This window comes from Vulpes lagopus, chromosome 1 (assembly GCF_018345385.1).
Source record: "Vulpes lagopus strain Blue_001 chromosome 1, ASM1834538v1, whole genome shotgun sequence".
NCBI classification, from domain to species: Eukaryota; Metazoa; Chordata; class Mammalia; order Carnivora; family Canidae; genus Vulpes; species Vulpes lagopus.
In genome coordinates, this window is record NC_054824.1 from 58826456 (window position 1) to 58848047 (window position 21592).

At 40.9% G+C, this 21592-nt stretch overlaps 1 protein-coding gene across 1 annotated transcript in view; it reads left to right on the plus strand.

The window, feature by feature from the left end:
* Positions 1–628: 628 nt before the first annotated feature.
* Positions 629–21592, plus strand: part of CLIC5 (chloride intracellular channel 5) — a 156319-nt gene continuing 135355 nt past the window's right edge. The window contains exon 1 of the mRNA XM_041747048.1: positions 629–1263. Within this exon, the coding sequence (XP_041602982.1) occupies positions 739–1263 (525 nt within the window). The 5' untranslated portion in view covers positions 629–738. The remainder of the gene's footprint in view (positions 1264–21592) is intronic.

Consider the following 21592-nt stretch of genomic DNA (forward strand, 5'->3'; position numbering starts at 1 on the left):
ATCTTGGTGAAGGTTTGTTGACTGTGATGATCACATGGATTTAAGAGGGAAAATAAAACCCAAAGCCATAAACCTTTGAGTTCTTTATTTTGGGCTCTTTGTACTGATGTGACTATAGACCAGTACTTTTATCTCTCTTTCCTTCTGCCGTTTAATCACCAGGTGGTGTTTCCAGATAAGAAATGCAAAGGGAATTTATTACCTAACTGGAGCATATACAACTCATGTATCAGTACTCTCAGAATTATTTTATGTAATAAATTCAGCCTAGTAATAGATGAGCTACCATTGTGTAGAACTGTTTTCCGCCCAACTGCAGGGACTTCTTGAATGTTGTCAACATTTAGAGGCAATTGGAAGAGGGAGCCCTATTTAGTGACAAATGGCTAAATATTCAGAATTTCAATGTGTACCAGGAAGATGATTCCCTCTTGCCAGACCAAAGAATCTCAGAGTGACTGGAAGTGAGGAAAACCCCAGAGTCTGCTTGAAACTATCCTTAGGAGTGAAGGAGTTAACTGAGTGTGTAAGCTTTATCTTGTATCCAATGGACTTGTGGTTTGCCGATGAAAGTCTCTGGTAAATGATTGTTAGAGACGTATCATTGGTAGCTGTTGCTAGTTGCTGTGTTTCAAAAGCCTGTTGATTCCTCTGCAAGGGGCTGGAGTATCCTCTATCCCTTTATTCATTTCTGGTTCATTCAGGTCTGCCTGCAAAAGATCTATCAGATTCAGGAACATGAATGATGAAGATAGTAACAACATCTATGACACAGTCCAAAGAATAGGCATCTATGAGCTTCCAGAGGATCCAGAAGAAAATGAGGTTCCTTCTTATGATAACATCAATGAATGCCTGACAGAAAACCACGTATATGCCACCAAGCTGGAAACCCATGAGTATGACTCTGTGTCAGTTTACGTTGCTGGGGGCAAGGAGGACAGCTTGCCTTCTTCCCAACCAGAAGCAGCAGACTACCTCCTGCCTGATGAGGTATGTCCTGAGTCCCAGGATCTTCAACCAGGTGAGCTGCAGGAAGACCACGACATCTCAATGGAAGAATTACATTCAGCAACCCAGGACCAGGAGACTGGCCCAGAGGAGTCCCAAGAGGATGGAGGCATGATGGGGGAAGATCTACCTTCCCCTGAAAACTTCACCATCCAGCAGGGCAGAGCCTTCGTCGCCAGGAATTCTGCTAATGAGGGTTTGGAAGAAAATCAATCAACTTCCATGGACCCTGAGATAAGCCTGTTTGTGAAGGTAAGGGCTAACTCTAGATAGGCACACTTGCATGTGTAGATGGCATAATTGGGGTCTTCTTTTGCTCCGAGCATCCAGGGAAAGATGAATGATGTCATAGTCCTTGGATCTTAAGACATATTTAAGAGTGAGGCTGGTTAAATAGTCAATGCCAGAGTTCACTCAGGACTGCTCAAAGGTATAAGAATTGGAAAGCACATTTAAATTGTGTGTCAAATCACTGAACTTTATATACCACAGGCAAAGCATGTTTTTAAGAGTTTACTTACAAGTGAGCAGAAAATGCAGTTCAAATCCTTACCTTTGTGACAGTGTGACAGACGTTAAGTACATTTTCCTGTCTGGTTAAACTTTTTTTGTCAATTTGATTTTCAAAAATGAAACCAAGTCTTGTGAGAGGAAGTCAAATCAGTAGTTGGCCAGGCACTGGGGTTTCCTTCTTAGCATTTCCAAGGTCACAGATACTTCAGATACATGGTTAATAAATGTTACCTCTGTCACTGAGTCTGCCCTTTTGGCACCAATATAACTAAAATATCTGATGAAGTAATATGATCTTGGTTGTAGTAGTAGTAAGATACTAAAAGCCAGTGTTAAAGTTTAATGCTTATGGTATAGAAACTCAGAACTTTGGTAATCTTGGTTTTATACTGACATCGTGATAAAGACTATTTATTACAATATTATCAAAACATAAAAAAGCATTTCAGGGCTAGACAAATCATCTTTATGAACCAAGAATGCAGAACCCTTTTCCCCAACATCCACTCCCTGACAATATTCATACTTACACATTTCTTAGTATGAAGATGGCATATTAGTAAATACTGCTATTCCTTGATAAAAATAAACCTACAAAACACTCAGTTCATGCTTATTTCTCTCCTTTGTGGTTTCCAATAACTCCAATAAAATATACTTTATTTGCTAATTTAATATATTGATTTTTTTACTTTGTAATTTTCCCTAGATGTTTTGTGTGTAAATTGTGTCTCCTTTCTTCTATCATGAAGTCTTTAAAAAGCACCTAGCAGAGTGTTTGACTCATACTTAGATACCCGACAAAACTTGCCTGATATTATGTTGAGCATTTGGTGGGGAAAATGGGTATGGAAGACAGGGCGGGATTTTATGTCAAGAAATCAGTGATGTGGTGCAGGAGACAGACTTGCACATGGTTAATTTTGGTGAACTCGAGGCTGGAGCTCAGAGCTGTGGGTATTCTGGGAGGGAGTGCTCAAGTGTGCAGGAAGGAATCAGGAGAGGTTCTACTGAGGAGCTCACTGACATTCAAGCAGGTGCATTCAAGCAGCCCTCCACTTCCAAATCCACATCACTGTTATATTAGTTAAAAAACAAACAAACAAACAAAATAACCCACAAAATCCCACACCCGGTGAGGACTGGTAGGTGTATTTTTTTCAGGACAGAATCGTCCATGCAACTTTATGCAACAGACAAGGTGGGTCGTCATTATGATCATCGTCATCACTATGGACACATCAAGACATTTGTAAATTTGACAAAGCATTGATTTCACCAGAAATTAGCTTGCCACTGGTGTTGAACAAAACAGAAGTGTGTTTGGGGGTGGGGGGAACAGACATATTGGCGTCTCCAGCTGGTATTAGCAACAGGAAAAACTGCTTGGTAGTAATGTGCGGTCCTATGTTATTTAAGATCTGTAGTTCCCGAAAGCAAATATTGGAACTAATTAACTCTTTAGGTTTACATTCTTTTTTTCATAATTGTTAACTAATAGACCTCAGCTCCTATGTGTGAACTCTTTTTAAAAGATACTCAGCAGCACTCAGTAAGAAGAATGACAGTCAAAATCCCTGCTTCCCAATCCTCCACCCATCCCCACTGCCGTTCTTTATTCAGTGTTGAATGGAAATTATACACGAAGGCAGGGAGTACAGGGGCTTCTCTGCTTACTTGGGAGTGGAGAGTCTGAGTGTAACCTGTTCAGGCTCCTTCCTCCTTCCAGCTTTGGGGTGGGGGGATGGCAAAATGCTGGATGCCCCACCTTGGATGGAGCTCGAGTGGGCTTTATGGCTTGCCATCTTTTTAGCAGAGCTTGTTGCCATGGAGTCCTGGGGTTTATTCTTTCCCTGAGCTGTTTCAGTGTAGACCACTTTGGCTGCATCTAAGTCCATACTCACTTGCATGCATTTTCAGCTGTTCTAGGCAAACCAGTGAAAATATCATGCAGGTTTGCCTAACATTTTACTGAGGTGCAGCCATTTCAGGGTGTTGGGTGATTACTTAATTTAAAAATATCATTTATTTATTTAATTAAACAGATATTGTGCCAGGCCTTGGTTTACAGCAATGAAGAAAACAAAGTCCTGGCTCCCGTGCACTTTGCATTGTAGTGGAAAAACAACTGATGGATAAATACGTAACTACAAAATATGCCTGGTGGTGATAGTGCCTTTAAGAAATATAAAATGGAATAATGGGTGTGAGCATGCCCTATTGCTGTCACACTTTGTGGCTTGAAACAACACAAATTTATTCTCTTCTAGTTCTGGGGATCAGAAATCTGAAATAAGTCTTATGGAGCTAACAATAAGTTGTCAGCAAGGCTGTGTTCTTTCTGAGGGCTCAGGGAACAATGTATTTCTTTCCCTCTTCTAGTTTCTAGAGGCTGTCCTCATTCTTGGCTCATGGCTCACATCATATCACAGTGGCTCTTCCTGCTTTTCTCCTCATCCTGCCTTCTTCTGATCTGATTCCTCTTGCATCTTATAAAAAGGCTTGTGATTAGTTTGGGTCCATCTGGATAATACACAATAATCTCTATTTTAAGATCCTTAACTTAATCACATCTGCAAAGTCCCTATTGCCACAGAAAGCAACACTCATGGGTTCTGGAAATTAGGACACGGACATACTTGGGAGTCATTATTCAGCTCCCCACAGTGGGACAAAGTGACAGTGAGGAGGGGAGCCAAGGAGGCAGGGTGGCCGGAGTGGAGGAGTGAGAGAGGTAAGGTTGAGCAGCAGGTAAGGCCAGAGAGATGGAGATGGGCACAGAGCATGTGGAAGAGGATCTTTCACTCAGAGTGATATGGGGAGTCATTGGAGCTGGCTGCTTTCTTTTTTTTAAGATTTATTTATTTGAGAGAGAGAGAGAGAGAGAGAGAGAGACAGAGATACAGCATTGGGGAAGGAACAGAAGAAGAGGAAGAAAGAGAATCTCAAGAAGACTTCCCACTGAGTGCATAGCCCGAATCAGGGCTTGATCCCATGACCTTAAGACCATGACCTGAGATGAAATCAAGAGTCAGTCACTGAACCAACTGAGCCACCCAGGCACCCTGTGGCTGCCCTTTTGATGGTAGACTGTAACAAAGAAAAAATAGAAGCAGAAAGGACAGTTTGGAGGCAGGTGAAAAACTAGGCAAGAGATGATAGTGGATTGGCCAATGGTGACCACAATGGAGGTAGCACAAAGTAGGACTACAATGGCTTTGAAGAGTGACCCCAGAGGTTCTGCTGATGTGACATAAAAAAAGAGAAAATCCAAGGCTGACTCTAGGGGTTTTGACCAGAGTCACTGAGTGAATGGAGATGTTATTCCCATTTCACCTATGGACCTCTTCTCCAGGACCATATGAGCAAGAAAATGTGCTCGTATAATCACTCATACACTATCTTTCCTCCCTCTCACCTCTCTCCCTCCCTCCATCCTTCCTTTCTTCCTTCCTTCCATCCTTCCTACCATCCAGCCATCTATCCATCCATTCAACATTTACAACATACTAACTACATGCCAGGGACTGGATAAGAGATAAACACACCACGTCTTAACGTGGGAGGACAGAGAAACAAAATTCTTAAAGATAATAAAAGGAAAGAAATAGTTGCTTCTTGGTCATTTACTGAGATCCAGTGGGGGAAAAAGGTCTCTAGTGAGAGTTGCAGTCCACCTTCCATAAACTTCCTGGGTTTTCAAAAGCTAAAGTTTTTTGGGGGGCAAATAAAAATTCATCATTGCAGGTGAGAAACTATAAAATCCCATTGAGGAAAAGACGGAAATTTGGCTGGATTGGGATATTGGTATGTGGCTCAGTTGAGGAGCCAATAAGGACATTGTGGGTAGTGGGTTCAGCATAAGCAAAGGCACAGCAAATATCAACATGTGTATGACTCCATCTGTTTGGCTGGAGCGGAGAGAGGTATGCATAGGTTCAAGCAGATGATGAGATTGAAGGCCAGGAAAGTAGTTTGCATGGCAAACTGGGGGGCTTGCAGTTTATCTTGAAGGCAACTGAGAGTGAGATCAAGAGTAAAACAATGTTTACAGTGACGGTTAAGCAAATTAAATAGCATTGTCACTTATTGTGTGGATCAGGACCAAACAGATGTGTAGCAAGCTTCATTTCTTTTTGTTTGTTTTCGTGTTTTGTTTTTGCAAGCTTCATTTCTAAAACGAGTTCAAGCATTTAGATGTAAATCCATTGCGTATAATGATTACCTATATATTTTTTTGTTAATTTATTCATTCAACTAAGCATCTGGATATGTCCAAATATTTAGATACTTGGCTACGCACACATAAATTTCTGGAAAAAGCTAGTCAGTGTGATGCTGATTTGTATATTATCTATGTGTATATCTAGTTTGGTTATATTTGGTCTGGAGAGTATATGGATTCAGCACAAATTTTTTATTGATATTTTTTTAGCATAGTTTCCAATAAAAAAAATGTGTTTGTGTGATCTGTCGCAGCGTGGCTGAACTACTTAAAAGTTGTAGCTAGCAAAAAAAAAAAAAAAAAAAAAAAAAAGTTGTAGCTAGCACTTAGATGTCTAGAAATGGCTGGAGCCCTGTAAAGGTCTTCCTATTCTATGATCCCTGGTGTCAATAATAAGGCATGTCAAGTTGGTAACACCGTGAGAAGAGACAAGTCTGAGCCTGTTGCATATGCCCAATCTTTCGTGGGGCAAATGAAGCATATATAAAAAATGGAGCAATGAGCAGGTTTGAACAAAGATTTCTATTCTTGTCATAATTTCCTCTTAATTAGGGTGCTGGGAACACAGCCAAATCCCAATTTTATTCAAAATAATTTTCTGGGTGCCCATATGAATTAGTTTGCTTTGTGAACCAATGCCATCAGTCAAAGAGGTCACAGAATTCTGGTGCTATGACAAGAAAATTAAAACCCAGAGGGTCCCACAAACTTGCCCATGGCTGCCTGCAAATTAGTAGCAGCCTGGGACTTTGGCCTCTAAATCCAGGGCACTTCCCTTTATATCGGCATTCCTAGCCTCGGATGCTGGATATTCACAGATGTGCTTCAGGAGGTTCTGGAACATTCTAAAAGTCTATGCAAATTTTTTTGTGGAAGGTAATCTCAACAGGGTTCATGAACCCTCAACATTATTTATCATTGTGATGCATTCCACTTGCCCTACCTAGGTATTCATGTCTTGTACGTCCATGTGGGAAGAAGTAGAATGTGTGATGAGTGACCCAATTAACGCCTTTTCTTTCCAACCAGCTCCTTGCTCTAAGCCTTTTAGTATCTTGAGAAACTATGTGAAGAAACCCTCCTGAAAGAGTAATGAAGGAGCAGTCCCTGATTCATCATATGGGGACTATGTCACCTCTGAAAATGAAGGCAACGTGGTATATTCTAACATAACATCCATACTAGGATCTACCTGTTTTCTAGGGGACATTTTTGGACATTTTTCCCCTGCAAGCTTCACATCAACATAGCCACAACTACCTTGGTGGGCAGTATCACCACTTATACAAACTAAAACTTTTGAGTAACATAGGTTTCCACATCTTCACTTCCCAACGGTCTAGTCAATTTCACCTCCTGAATGTTCTCGTCTCTCCAGCTTGGCTACCACTGGCCACCGTCATCCTGGCCACAGTTATTCAACTGGTCACTCTGTCTCTAGGCTCATTTCCCTCTCAAGAAGCCCCCACATAGTGACTAGAATGGTCCACATAAAGAGCACATCTGCCCATGCCTTTTTCTAGCTCTGCAGTGGCTCCCCACTGTCTCCAGGAAAAAGGCCAGAAGGAAGACAATATGTATGAAGGTGTTTGTGTTCCATCAGGCTTGCAGCCAAGACCTACCTCATCAGGTGCTACTCCCCACTCACTCTTTGCCTCAAAAAATGTTGACTTGTATTTTACTGCACCCTTCATACTGTGTAAATCCTGGGCTTTTGCTCAAGCTGTCCCTTTTAATGCTATCCTTTCTGGATGTAACCCACTGTCCCAGAAGTCATATTTTGCAGGTGCATCTCCTGGCCCCTCCAGGTAGGGCTGGACTGAGTCTCCTCTGGTGCTGTTCATTGCTCTTACCTCAACGTATCAGTTTTCCAGGGTTCTTATAACAAAGTACCTCTACTGCATGGCCTAAACAAAAGAAATTCATTTTTTTAATCAAGGTGTCGAAAGAGTTGGCTTCTTCCAAGGCCTCTCTCCCTGGCTTGTAGATGGTCATTTTCCTCCAGTGTCTTCACATGGTCCTTTCTGTGTGTGTGTCTGTGTCCTGATTTCCTCTTTTTATAAGGATAACCAATCATATGGGACCAGACCTTTCCTAATGATCTCATTTTAACTTCATTACCTTGTTAAAGACCCTGTTTCCAAATGCAGTCACATTCTGAGATACTAGGGATTAGTATTAATCATATATATTTTGGGAGAACATAATTCAGCCTGTAACACTGAATGTTAGGATAACCTCTTTGTGTCTGCATCTGTCTCTTTAGCTGTGAATCCCTGAAGGAAGATCTGCCTTTTATATATACTCATATACCCAATCCATGGCTACTTAAATGAAGGTTGAAGGAAGGAAAGGAGGAAGGAAGGAAAGGAGGAAGGAAGGAAGGAAGGAAGGAAGGAAGGAAGGAAGGAAGGAAGGAAGGAAGGAAGGAAAGAAGGAAATGAGTTACCCCCAGGATGTTCAGGGCAATGCAGCAGGAGGAAGACTGGTCCAGTGGTGCTCCAAGCACCTGTATTAGTTTCATAGAGACTCTGTGACCATAAACCAGGGGGCTTAAAACAATAGGAATTTATTCTTTCACAACACTAGAGGTCAGAAGTCTGCAGTCAAGGTATTGGCAGAGTCCTATTCCTTCTGACAGCTCTAGGGGAGGGTCCTTCCTTGCTTGTTCCAGCCTCTGGTGGCTCTTGGCATCCCATGGCTTGGGCCTGCATCTCTCCAGGCTCTGCTCCATCATCACATGGACTTCTATCTGGTGTCTGTCTCTGCTTTCTCCTCTAAAGATTTTATTTATTTATTTGAGAGAGAGAGAGAGAATGCTCAAGAGAGAGCATGAGCAGGGGAAGTGGCAGAGGGAGAGGGAGAAGCAGGTTCCTCACTGAGTAGGGAGCTAACACTGAGCAGGGAGTTGACAATGACACAGGGCTTGATCTCAGGACCCTGAGACCATGACCTGAGCCAAAGGCAGATGCTTAACTGACTACACTACCCAGGCATCTCTCGCCTCTCTTCTCTTATAAAGACTTGTCAATGGATTTAAGACCCTTCCTAATCCAGGATGATCTCATCTCAGGATCCTTAATTTAATTACAGCCACAATGACCCTTTTTCCAAACAAGGTCACATTTATAGGTTCTGGTTGGACCTATCTTTGGGTAGGGAGGCACTGTAACTCACTACAGCCCCTGCAGGTAGGAATTAGTTGAGTTGAAGCATGGGAACACGGACAGCCACTCCTGGGATCCATATTTGCACCAAATGCAAGGGGTTCTGTGAGAAGTCAGTGGACTGTTTGCACCTTCATCTCATTAGATCCCAGACATGGATGAGAATGCCTGGCACGTTCTTAACATCATTCTGAAGCTGGGCAGAAAGCCAATATTCTGAGTGCTTAATTTGATTTGTTGAGCTCTGAAGGAACATTAGAATCAAGGGACTTGAGGATTCCCGCAGCTGTCAGTGTTAAACAGTACAAGGACCCCCCTGTGGTAACAATGTCACCATAGCTAATGCAATGTGTCCTTGCTCCTGGGTCTGCCTTTATGCTTCTGCATCCATATAATTGACCAAACACAGTCTGTCAATAGACATAGAAGCCAAACCAAACACATTAACCAGGAGAAAGTGAGTAGTGTCAACACTGGGGGACAGAACACCAACTGGCCAGGAAGGGGCTGCCAATCAGAATATTGGGGGGAGGGGCACAATGCTGGAGTAGTGGATGCTGGATCCTTTTCTGGGTTCCCATTTTCTAAAGAGTAGCTGGCCAGATTGTTAGGTCTTTGAGAAAGGGGCCACGTTTTCCTTTATCTCTGCAGCGCAGTGTCCTGTGGGCTGCTGGACTTGTCATAGGGATTCCGTAAATGCTGGTCAGAGTAAAGTGAACTCTCAGGTATCTTTCACTCACCAAATGGAGTAAAGATCATTTCTTGGAACAAAATTGCATCCTGGACACTTAGCTTCTCTGTGTTAAGCTCTGCCCCTTGCCAACGTCATCAAGTCTACCCTGGAGCAGGACCCCAGCCCTGACCCAACAGCCTAATGGTCTCTCTGGTCCCAGCTCCCTCCTCATTGTGCCTCATTCATTATGCTCCAGGAATGCCGAGCTCCCTGCGAATTGGATGCTGTTTTGCCCTAGCTGGCTTTGCCTGTACGGACTCCTCTGTCTATAGCATTTCCTCCCCTCTGTCAACTGACCAACTTCCATTCATCTTTCTGGCCTTGAATACCCTGGGAAGCCAATTCTAAACCTCCAAGCTGTTCTGTGTGATACTCCCTTAGTGCTTACCTCCATCTTAGCAGGTGTCACCTAATATTGCCGTCATCCAGGCTGCTCCTCATTGGTCTGAAAGCTCCACAGAGAACGTGCTCTGGGCCGCATCTTACTCACCTGTGTAGGTACACTCCCTGTTAGCATGGATCCTGGCCCATAGTTGGGTCTCTTAAATATTTGTCAAATTGATTGAAATTGGACAGGTTATGGGAAGAGCAGTTAAGTTCTTTTCTGAAGAAAAACCTTATTTGTATTTTCTGGGAAATGTGCTCAGCGTTAAAGCAAAAGCTCTTATGACGCTGCCTCCATTGATATTTGACTTTGAGGTAGGGGTGGGTGGATGGTGAGTTCTGATAAAGAGAAACCAGCTGATATAGAGGGAAGAACCAAAGGGGAAATTCTTATTTACTGAACGTTTACTTTGAACCATGGTGTGGTTCAAATACCTGATCTCCTGGTATTACTTCTGTAATAAGAATGAGGAGCTAGATTCCCATCTGGATTCTGACATTGACTAGCTGTGCAACATTGGGGAAGTCACATGCACTCTCTGGGCCTTAGATTTCTCACCTGTAGAAAGGACGGTTGTATGAGATGAGCCCAAGAAGCCCCACTGGTTCTAACCTGCCATGCCTAGAACTCCGTTCTACCCTACAGTAAAATTGTCTCCAACCCACGGGTATCCTCCATCTGTCACATCTTGAGTTTATATTTTTGCCATACTTTGAAGTATATATTGAACCTACTCTTAGGCAGTCCTGTGATTTTTAAAATAAGGGAAGGAGGAAGTGATGAGTAACAAAGAAAGATGTTCTCACATAGAAACAGGATTTTGACTCAAATCATACTGAATAATATTAGGTTTTGGAACTTTTCTCCCCCTTAAATAGGTTTGTTATTTGCATGATTCAAAATTTGAGGATGGAAAAAATGGAATCTCTCCTCCATCATACCCACTCAGATACCCCATTTCCATTTCTGAAGCAATTCATTCTAAAAATTTCATGTATATACTTCTTGAGATATGCTGTGCACATTCCAGCATATATATGTATGTCCAATATTTGAAATTCTCTCCTTTTTTTCCATTTTATTTAATACTTATGATATTACCATATACCCTATTCTGTACCTTCCTTCCTTGGGGCAAATTTATTGGGGTATAATTTGCATACATCTAGCAACTTTAAGTGTACACTTCAATAAGTTTTGACAAGTGTATATAATTGTGTAACAACCACCACACTCACCATGTAAAACATTTCCATCATCTCAAAACGTTCCTTCCTGTTCATTTGCCATGAATCTTCTCCCAGCCATCCTCTGACTCCTGGAAACCACTGATCCTCTTTCTATTCCTATAGTTTTGCTTTTTAAAAAATATCATATAAGTGCGGCCCGGGTGGCTCAGTGGTTTAGCGAGGCCTTCAGCCCAGGGCGTGATCCTGGAGACCTGTGATCGAATCCCAAATCGGGCTCCCCGCAGGGATCCTGCTTCTCCCTCTGCCTGTGTCTCTGCCTCTCTCTCTCTCTCTCTCTCTCTGTGTGTGTCTCATGAATAAATCAAATCAAATCTTAAAAAAATATATCATATAAATGGAGTTAAACTCTGTGTAATCTTTTGTGTGTGGTTTCTTTCACTTAACATTATGCTTTTGAACTCATCCATGTTTATATACATAGCTCCCTTTTATTACTAAGTAGTATTCCATTGTATGAATACACCACAATTTGTACATCTATTCATCAGTTGATGGACACTTGGGTTCTTTCTCCTTCGGGGCTATAATAATAAAGTGACTGTAAACATGCACACATAAGCTTTTGTATTGATTATGTTTTCATTTCTCTTGGGCAAATACTTAGGAGCAGAATTATTGGCTCATATGGTCAGTGGGTATTTATCCTTATTAAAAACTTTCAAATTATTTTCCAAATGACTGCCATAATTTGTATGAGATTTCTAGTCACTTTCTTTCCATAGTATTGAAATACTTAGTATTTTCAATCTTTTAAGTTTTAGGCATATTGGTAAATGTATAGTGGTGTTTCCTTACAGCTTTAATTTACATTAAAAAAATTTAATCCCAGTATGTTAACATACAGTGTTATTTTTTTAAGATTTTATTTATTTATTCATGAGAGACACAGAGACATAAACAGAGGGAGAAGTGGCTCCTCACAGGGAGCTCAATGCAGGACTCAATCCCGTGACAAGGATCATACCCTGAACCAAAGGCAGATGCTCAACCACTGAGCCATTCGGGCATCCTTATACAATGTTATATTAGTCTCAAGTATACAATATAGTGATTAAACAGTTCTATACAACATGCAGTACTCATCACAACAAATATCCTCCTTCATCCTCATCTCCTATTTCCCCTATCCCCCCTCCAACCTCCCCTCTGGAACCATCAGTTTGTTCTCCATAGTTAAGAGTTGGTTTCTTGGTTTGTCTGTCTCTCTTTCTTCCCCCTATGTTCATTTGTTTTGTTTCCTAATTTACACATATGAGTGAATTATATCACTTAGCATTATATTCTCAGGCTCCACCCATGTTATTGCAAATGGCAAGATCCCATTCTTAAGACTGAATAATATTCCATTGTATATATCTACCACCTCTACTTCATTCATTCATCAGTCGATGGACTCTTGGACTACTTCCACAATTTGGCTATTGTAAATAATGCCACTCTAATTATAAGAGTGCATGTATTCCTTTGAATTAGTGTTTTTGTATTTGGGGGTAAATACCCAGTAGTGCAATTACTGGATTGCAAGGTAGCTCTATTTTTAACTTTTTGAGGAACCTCTACACTGTCCTCCACAGTGATGGTATTGCCTTTTATTCACATCAACAGTATAAACTATTCCTTTTTTCTTCACATTCTTGCCAACACCTATTGTTTCTTGTGTTTTTTATTTTAGCTAGTCTGACAGATGGGAAGTAACATCTCATTGTAGTTTTGATTGGCATTTCCCTGATTATGAGTGATGTTCAGTTTTTATTACTTTATATGGTATCTTCTTATATTGAATTTTAAGAGTTTTTTATATAGTATCAATACAATTTCTTTATTAGATAAGTGTTTTACAAATAGTTTACAAGTCTGTGTCTTTTGAACAGAGAAGTTTTTGATCTTGAAGAAGTCCACTTTTCAATGTTTTTTCTCTATGGTTTCTGCTTTTTCTGTCCTTTCTAAGGCATAATTGTCTATTCCAAAATCACAAAGATTTTCTTCTATATTTTCATGTCATCTGTTAAAAAAGACATCTTTATTTATTCCTTTCCAATCTGTACTCTTTCTTTTACTCCTTCTTTCCTTGCTTTCCATTCTTAGGAGGAAAACATCCAATCTTTCCTCATTAAGGCTGATGTTAACTATATGCTTTTCACAGATGTATTTTTTAAAGATTTTATTTATTTATTTGAGAAAGCAGAAGGGGAGGGGCAGAGGGAGAAGCAGACTTCCCACTGAGCAGGGAGCCCCATGTGGGACTCGATCCCAGGACCCTGAGATCATGACCTGAGCCAAAGACAGATGCTTAACCAACTGAGTCACCCAGGTATCCCTCACAGATGTCTAAAGTTCCTTTCTACTCCTAGTTTTTTTGAAAGTTTTTAAAGGCATGAATGCCTATTGAATTTTGCCAAATTTGAGGTTATCATGCGGTTTTTCTTTTTTTTTTTTTTAAGATTTTATTTTAGAGAGAGAGAGCAAGCATGAGTGAGCAAGAATGGGTAAGCAAGGGGAGATGCAGAAAGAGAGGGAGAGTCTCAAGAAGACTCCATGATGATCCCTGAGACCATGACCCCAGACAAAATCAAGAGTCTTTTGCCTAACTGACTGAACCACCCAGGCACCCCTCGTGTGATTTTTCTGTTACTGTGAAATAAATTCATTGACTTTTCAGGTGCTAAACCAACCTTACATTTCTAGGGTCATCCTTACTTCATCATGATTTATTATTATCATTATAGATTGCTAGATTTGACTTACTACAATTTTGTTAAAATGTTTTCGTCTATGTTCATAAGGAATATTAATTAGTCTGTAGTTTTCTCTTTTCTTTGTAGTTTTCTTTTAATTTATTTGTCAGGTTTTGTTATAGGGATAATGCAGACCTTATAGAATGAGTTGAGAACGTGTTTCCTCCTCTCCTGTTTTCTGGAAGAGCTTTTGTAGAATTGATACTGTTTTCTTTAATAGTTTCATAGAATTTGCCAGTGGAGGCATCTTCACTAAAGATTTCTTGGTGGGAAGGTTTTTTCCCTCCCTTAAAATTCAGTGTACTTAATAGATACAGAGATATCCAGGGATATCTTTCTTTGTGGATGAATTTGGTCAATCTTGCCCCTCAAGGTATTTGTTGATTTAATCTAAGTATTGAGTTGACTGCCAATTCTTTCCTTATCATATTCATGTTTTCTTCTACCTTCTAAAATATAGTCTATTCTTAATGACAATTTTAATACCCTTGTACACTAATTCTATCATCTTATCTCTATATATCCATATATATGATATGGAGTTTATTTTTATTGATTGGCTTTTTCTTTAATTATGAATTATGTTTTCCTAGTTATTTGCAAAGTCTAGTAATAGATTTTGGCTGCCAGACCTAGTGAGTTTTATGCTGTTTGATACTGGATTTTGTTGTGTTTCTTTAAGTAATGTTAAGCTTTATTTTGAGATGCAGCTAAGTTACTTGGAATGAATTTGATCCTTTTGGAGCTGACTTACAATTTTTGTAAAGGTGAGTCCTTAAGTCCCATCCTAGAAATGGTTTAGAGCTAATTTAGCTCCATTACTAAAGCAATATCCTCCTGAGGATTCTATCTAATGTGTTCAAGGAGGTCTTTCCACTCTGATAGCTGGGAACCAAACTACTACAAGTCCTATGTGAGATCCTAAGACTGTTTCTCCTACTCATTTCCAGTTCTTTCCCCATACTTGGTAGTTTCTCCCTCCCTCTCTCTCATTCTCTCTCTCTACAGCTCTATCCCCTCTAGTATTTAGATGAGAGAGACAATCAGGCTCTATTTGGGTTCCAAGCTGCCTATCTACAATGTTCAAAAACCATCACTTCATATAGTTGGTTTGCATAACTAGTTGTTTAAAGTAAATTTCTCATTATTAAGTGTAAGTCTGGATCCTTTTCCTCCATTCTGGCCAGAAGGGGAGGTTGTCTTAATTGACTTTAAGTTTTCCATTTCTTTTGAGTTGCTTCTCCTTTCTTTCCAAACATTGGCCCCTTGAATTCAAACTTGAATCACAGTTTGGAATGTAGTCATAAAGTCCAACTGTACTAAAATCTAATGATAATGACACTAAAGTGATTTTGTGGGAGACAACTATAGCAAATATTTTGGCCTTCAGACAAAGGTTGCTTGCTGACCTTCCTTCTTTCCATTCTCTTTTAAGAGTTATGTTGTCACATGCAAAGTCTTTATTTTGTATCTTTGAAGAGACAGGAAAACAAATGTCCCAGCTAATTACTCACCAGCACAAGCCAGAATGCAATGCCATATATTAACCTCTTACCATTCAAATTCTGGTGATTCCATCAATTCCTCTGGAAAATTCTAGGAGGAGTGAGCTTTCCTACTCCCAAAAGGGAATCCTATTCTCAAGCTACCTTCCAGTACCCAGGCCCCAAGTGTCCAGAATGAATTTATGGGCCAACTGTATTGTATACAAGGGAAAGTGTGCTAAGTGGTAGCTCTGCTCTCAGATGATACTCTCTCAAAAATATGAGATGACCCCCCATGTGAGTGAGGCTTGAAACCAGGTGTTTTGTGCAAGACAAACACCTTGTGAAGACAAAGATTAAAATTCTGGGCTTTAAGCCATGCCTCACTTTTATGCTTTATAGCAGAGCCTTCCACATGAGCCTGTGGGTCAACAGAAGTTCTAGACCTGTCACAAGCCATCAGCCTCCCATTATTGCCAAGGCTTGGTGCATAGCAGTAACATGGCAACAGCCAAAATAAATAAGAAAATGTATTGTTTAGGAAACCACTAATGTTCTGAGGTTTCAATGATAACAATTGCATAGCAAATATGTGGGGTGATGATGAGTAATGGACATCAGTGCCTCTCGTTGACTTCACTACAACTGTGTGTGATTTCCCCTTCAGAAATATTCTAGCCCTGTTCTTCTGTACTGGCAGGAAAGGCAGGCACTGGGTAGATAGTCTTTTTATATTTCAGTAGCAACCGCCTATAAACTGGTTTGGTTTTTATAGAACTGTGCTATTTGAAACAATAGACATTAGCCACATATGGCTATTTAAATTTAAATTACTTTCAATGAAAAAATATTGAAAATTTGATTCCTCAGTCATGACATCCACATTTCAAATGCTCAATAGCCACATGTGGCTAATGGCCACTGTATTGAAAAGTTCAGATATGGAATATTTCTACTACTGCAGAATGTTCTATAGGACAGTGCTATCATAGGGTGAGCAGGGTTCAGATCTGGCATGAACATCAATCAGCTGTGCGGTCACAGGTCACTTTCTGAACCTTTACTCTTTTGTCTGAACATAAGAGACTGGGTGATTGACTTTAGTGAGACAAGATAATGGGCATGCCCACAAAATGAAGAAATCAACAATGAAAATTATTCACAAAATAAACAATACCTGTGCTACAAGTTCATCGAAATCAATTGGCTTAAAATGGCAACTATTTAGGCAAAGGTCTTCAACTAATAATCAGCTCTTGTGAGTCTCAATAAAACTATCAATATCCATGGGCGAAGCCCAGGCTCACTGAGAGTCTCTCTGTGGCAAGTGCTATCCATCAAAGCTGCAGTAACTTTGAGGATCGAAGAAGCTGCCTCTTCAGCAACTAGGGCCGAATGGAACATTAATCCTGAAACCCAGCCACATAGATCAGGGTCCTTCTCCATATTCAAAACAACTTGTCAGGTTAAAGCTGGGAAAGTTACCTGAAGTGAGGGAAGGGGGTTGTTTATTGAGGAAATGTGAGGGTGAAGGTTGAACAATTATCTGGCAAGTATGGTAAGTTCTGATTCTGTAATAAAAAATGTAATAGCTGTGAGAATGAGCTCCAGTCAATTGTCTTCACCTTCCTGTGTGTCCCTTTCATCTTTCAAATCAAAGGTCAATTAATCTTTATTGAACCTGTACTCTGTACTTCACATGCTGATACGGTGAGAGTTAGAAAAGCAGTCTAAGATGGGTTTCTTTCTGTGACTGTGACCAGCTGGCTCAGGAAGAAGGATTAACACTGTGAACCATTTAGGAATTAATAGAGAAACAGTTTCTAGAATATATGACACATCATACCAAATGCATCATACCAAATGCATCATACCAAATGCATACTAAAGGCATTCAGAGATGAAAGAGAATTGGATATATCGGGGAAGGCTTCATGGAGGAAGCAGGTTTTAAACTTTGAAGGAAATGCAAGCACTGGGTTGCAGGTAGGAATTAAGGAGGAGATTCCAGGCCTCAGCAATTCAGTGTCTTTCTCAATCCCATGTCATCTTGGAAGGCAGTTTGGCAAGGTGTTTTGTTTTTTAAAAGATTTTATTTATTTGTTTAAGTGGGGAGGTGCAGGGGAAGAGGGAGAAAGAATCTTCAAGCAGACTCCCTGCTGAGTGTGGAGCCCTACACAGGCCTCACAATGCTGAGACTGTGACCTGAGCCAAAATCAAGAGTCACATACTTCAGGGTGCCAGCAGCTAAGTGGCACAGCAGCTAAGCATCTGCCTTCTGCTCCGGGTGTGACCCCGGGATCAAGTCCTGTATCAGGCTCCTAGCAGGGAGCCTGCTTCTCCCTCTCCCTATATTTCTGCCTCTCTCTCTGTGTGTCTCATGACTAAATAAATAAAATATTAATAAAAGATAATTCAGACACTTAACCAACTGAGCCACCCAGGCACCTCTAACAAGATATTTTATAGTAGAAACCATGGAGTTGGACAATGTGATTCAAATCCTGGTCCCAGTGCTTATTAGCTATGCAATGTTGGGCGATTTATTTAACCTTTCATGGGATTGATGTGGGGATGAAACGAGTTCATATATGTTAAAGTCTTAGGTATAAATTAGTCACCATACAACCATTACAGCACCCTCCAATCTCTTTTTCTCAGAGCCTATTTGTTTTTACTTACATTTACATTGAAGCTTCTTCTTTTAATAGTAGCCTCAGTAATTTGTATTAACCTGATCTTTCCATGGTTTCGTCAGTTTGGTTTTCCTGACTTAACTTTTGCAGTTAGTAAATATACCCTGTTTAAGTCAAATCAGTCTGCAGATTTGTCTTCATGAATACCTCAGGGTTTTCTTTTGGGGGGAGTGGGTTGTTTGTTTTTAAAGATTTATTTATTTAGTTGAGAGAAGTGAGAACATGAAAGGGGGAAGGGGCAGAGAGAGAGACTCTCAAGCAGATTTCCTACTGACTGTGGAGCTCCTGGCAGAGCTCCAACCCACGACCCATGAGATCATGACCTGAGCTAAAGACATGAGTTGGATACTTAACCAACTGAACCATCCAGATGCCCCCCCCTTTTTTTTAAGAATACCTCAGTTTTTCTTATCAAAATACTCATGTCCTGGGACACCTGAGTTCCTCAGTCAGTTAAGTGTCTGACTCTTGATTTCTGCTCAGGTCATGATCTCAGAGTCTTGAGATCAAGCCCCATGTAGGGCTCTGCACTGAGCGGGGAGCCTGTGTGAGATTCTCTCTCACTCTCTGCCCTTCCCCTACACTTGTGCATGCTCTCTTCTCTCTCTCTATAAAAGAAAGAAAAAAAGAAAGAAAGAAGAAAGAAAGAAAGAAAGAAAGAAAGAAAGAAAGAAAGAAAGAAAGAAAGAAAGAAAAATACTTAGTCTGTAAAGCCCTGAGCAGGGTCCACTTAATCACCAAACTTGAGGCTGGGTCTTAATGTGTTTCCCAGGGCCATATCTAAATTATTCAAGAAACTAATTGGTTTAGGAACACTGTTGTGTCAGTGTTCTTCCCTAGTGGGCTCCAAGTTCTCTGAAGGCAAAAACTGGGCCTTGTTCATCTGTGTGTGCCCAGCCAGCATCCTGAAGAGTACATGCCACTTTCTCATTGGTCCATGCCTCCCTAATGAAACTGGCCTCTCTTTGTAAAATGGGCTAGTGATGCTTAACTCCCACTGGCTCCTCTAGGGTAAAGTCATTCAATTCCATTCAATTCAAATGACACTTAGTGAGCATCTCTTCTGTGTCTGGTTTAGTGCCAGATGATGGATATCCATTAGACAAACTGCCCACCTAAGGGGCAGTTTCTGCTGCCATGGAGTTAAAGGCCAGTCTATCATCTCTCCTAAGAGAACAAGACCTTAGGAGATGCAGAAGAATCTTATGGAACCTTGTTCCATCCTTATAATCTCAGGACACAGTATCTCTGGCAAACAAACAAACAAACAAACAAACAAACAAAACCATGCACAAAAAAACCCCTTGAACACCATCTGAATTATGGTCGGCAAGAAGAGTTGCCACTCCCAGATGTGATGGAACTGTGCCTGGTAATGATTCTGGATAGTGTATGGACCAGGCAGGATGTGCTGATGAGATAATTCTGATTTGCCCAGGCTCTTAGTGATTTCATAGCTTGAGATGAGGAAGGAATTCTACTTCCAAACCTTGCCTTCTGGGTGGGCTTCTGTTCATGTCTTACTGTGACCTCATCATAACACTTATAAGATTACCTGTGGATGTGCAAACCCCCATATGAGCTAGAAGGGCTTCTGTTTGCTCATTATAGGAATGTGATGATGGCTTCAAAAGTAGGGCTTATTTTTCATGTGTGATGAGAGCCTGGAGCCTGGCTATTGGGGTGAGGTCAGCTGACTCCATGATGAGCTACATAGTAGCCCTCCACTCTTCTCAGTCACACAGGGGGCCATACTGTAGATCAGGGGCTGCATCAACCTTCCACAAGGTAAAGCAGCTCCCCTAGCACCTGGAAAAAAGCAGGGATATGTTAAGGAAGGTTGAAGGGTAGTGCTCTTGCATAGGCAACAAACTATGCCTGCCACCTGCCCTCAATTCCCCGTCTCCCGTGTTGCTGGGGCTTTTCTTTCCAATGAGTGTCTTGTTTTAGTGCTGAGGATCCTGCTTTTCTTCCTCTTTCCTGCTGTAAGCAGACTGGCAACATGGGTTTCTGAGTTAAACCTGGGTTCTCGTCCCAGTGAGGATATTTATAAGCCAGTTGAACTAGGGCAAATCTCCTCACCTCTTGGAGCCCCAATTTCCATCCATGCCCATGTCACAGACTTGCTTGGAAGATTAAACTGTGGTTATCTAACTCAGTTCCTGGCATGCAGTGGGAGCTCACTCAAATATAGACAAGTTAGGTTTGTTATCACCCTCTCTGAGAAGGAGCCACATTGCTGCTACTCAATTCCTCAGGTTAATTTCACATTAAGAAGGAAGCAAGATTTCCTCCAGCCTGAACTGGTTCTAACTATAGAGATAATAACATACCTTTTGAATTAATTTAAACACAAAACCAAACAGAAACTATACAAATAAAACACGATTGTGTATCTGTTTTAAACCCTAACACTGAGCTCAAATTGCTAAGTAATGTACAGTGTGGTCTTGTTATTGAAATAGCTAAGACAGGCTGTACACTTCTACAATAATCTCTCCATGAGGATGGGGAGCAAGCCCATCATTGCCCACAACAGTTCTTGTATTGGTAAGTGGTCTTAGTTGCAGACAACAGAATCCCCTCTAGTAGTTTAAGCAGAGAGGGATTTATTCAGGGTGTTAGGAAATTCACAGATTTTTCTGGGATAGTCAGGGGCCAGGCTTAAGTGATATACACCCAAGGACAGAGCAGCCTAGAGAAACACTGAACCATATTCTAGGATGATTCCAGAGGAAACCCCACTGCTTGCTGCTGGCCTCTGTGACACAAGGGTTAGGCACTAAACTTCCCACCAGATCTGCAACCCAGAGAACCCAATACCTCTGCCACGGTGCTTGTCATTAGATCTCATATGTCATACACACTGCTGCTATGTGATGCTCCCTTCTGCCAATCCGTTCTCACACATAATGCAATTGTTTAGTGCAATTGCAGACATCTAGATCCTAGCTGCAAGAGAGTCTAAGAAATATAACTTTTGGAGGGAGGGGAGTGAAGGGATCTCTACAGTATAGGAAGCCATGCCAGGAGAGTTTAGAAAGATTTGAGTGAGCCTCTCTGCAATATCTGCCACAGAGCACAAGCTCACTTCCACAGTAAAAAACATCCCTGGTCCTCTCCCTCTCATACCCGGTGGCTCCCTTCAGATTGTGCCTATGGCACTTCACACATATATTAGATAGTGCCCCTATGACATTCAATCATCACTACTTGTTCCCACAAAGGTTTTCCTTGTTAAACTGAATCATGGCATAGTGGGAAAAGCACTGAATTTAAAGTTAGAATGGAGTTCAAATATCAGATTTACTATTTACTAACTATTTAACTTTGAAGGAAGTTGATTGACATCCCTGATCACTAATATCTCTATTTGAAGGATATGGTATGGTA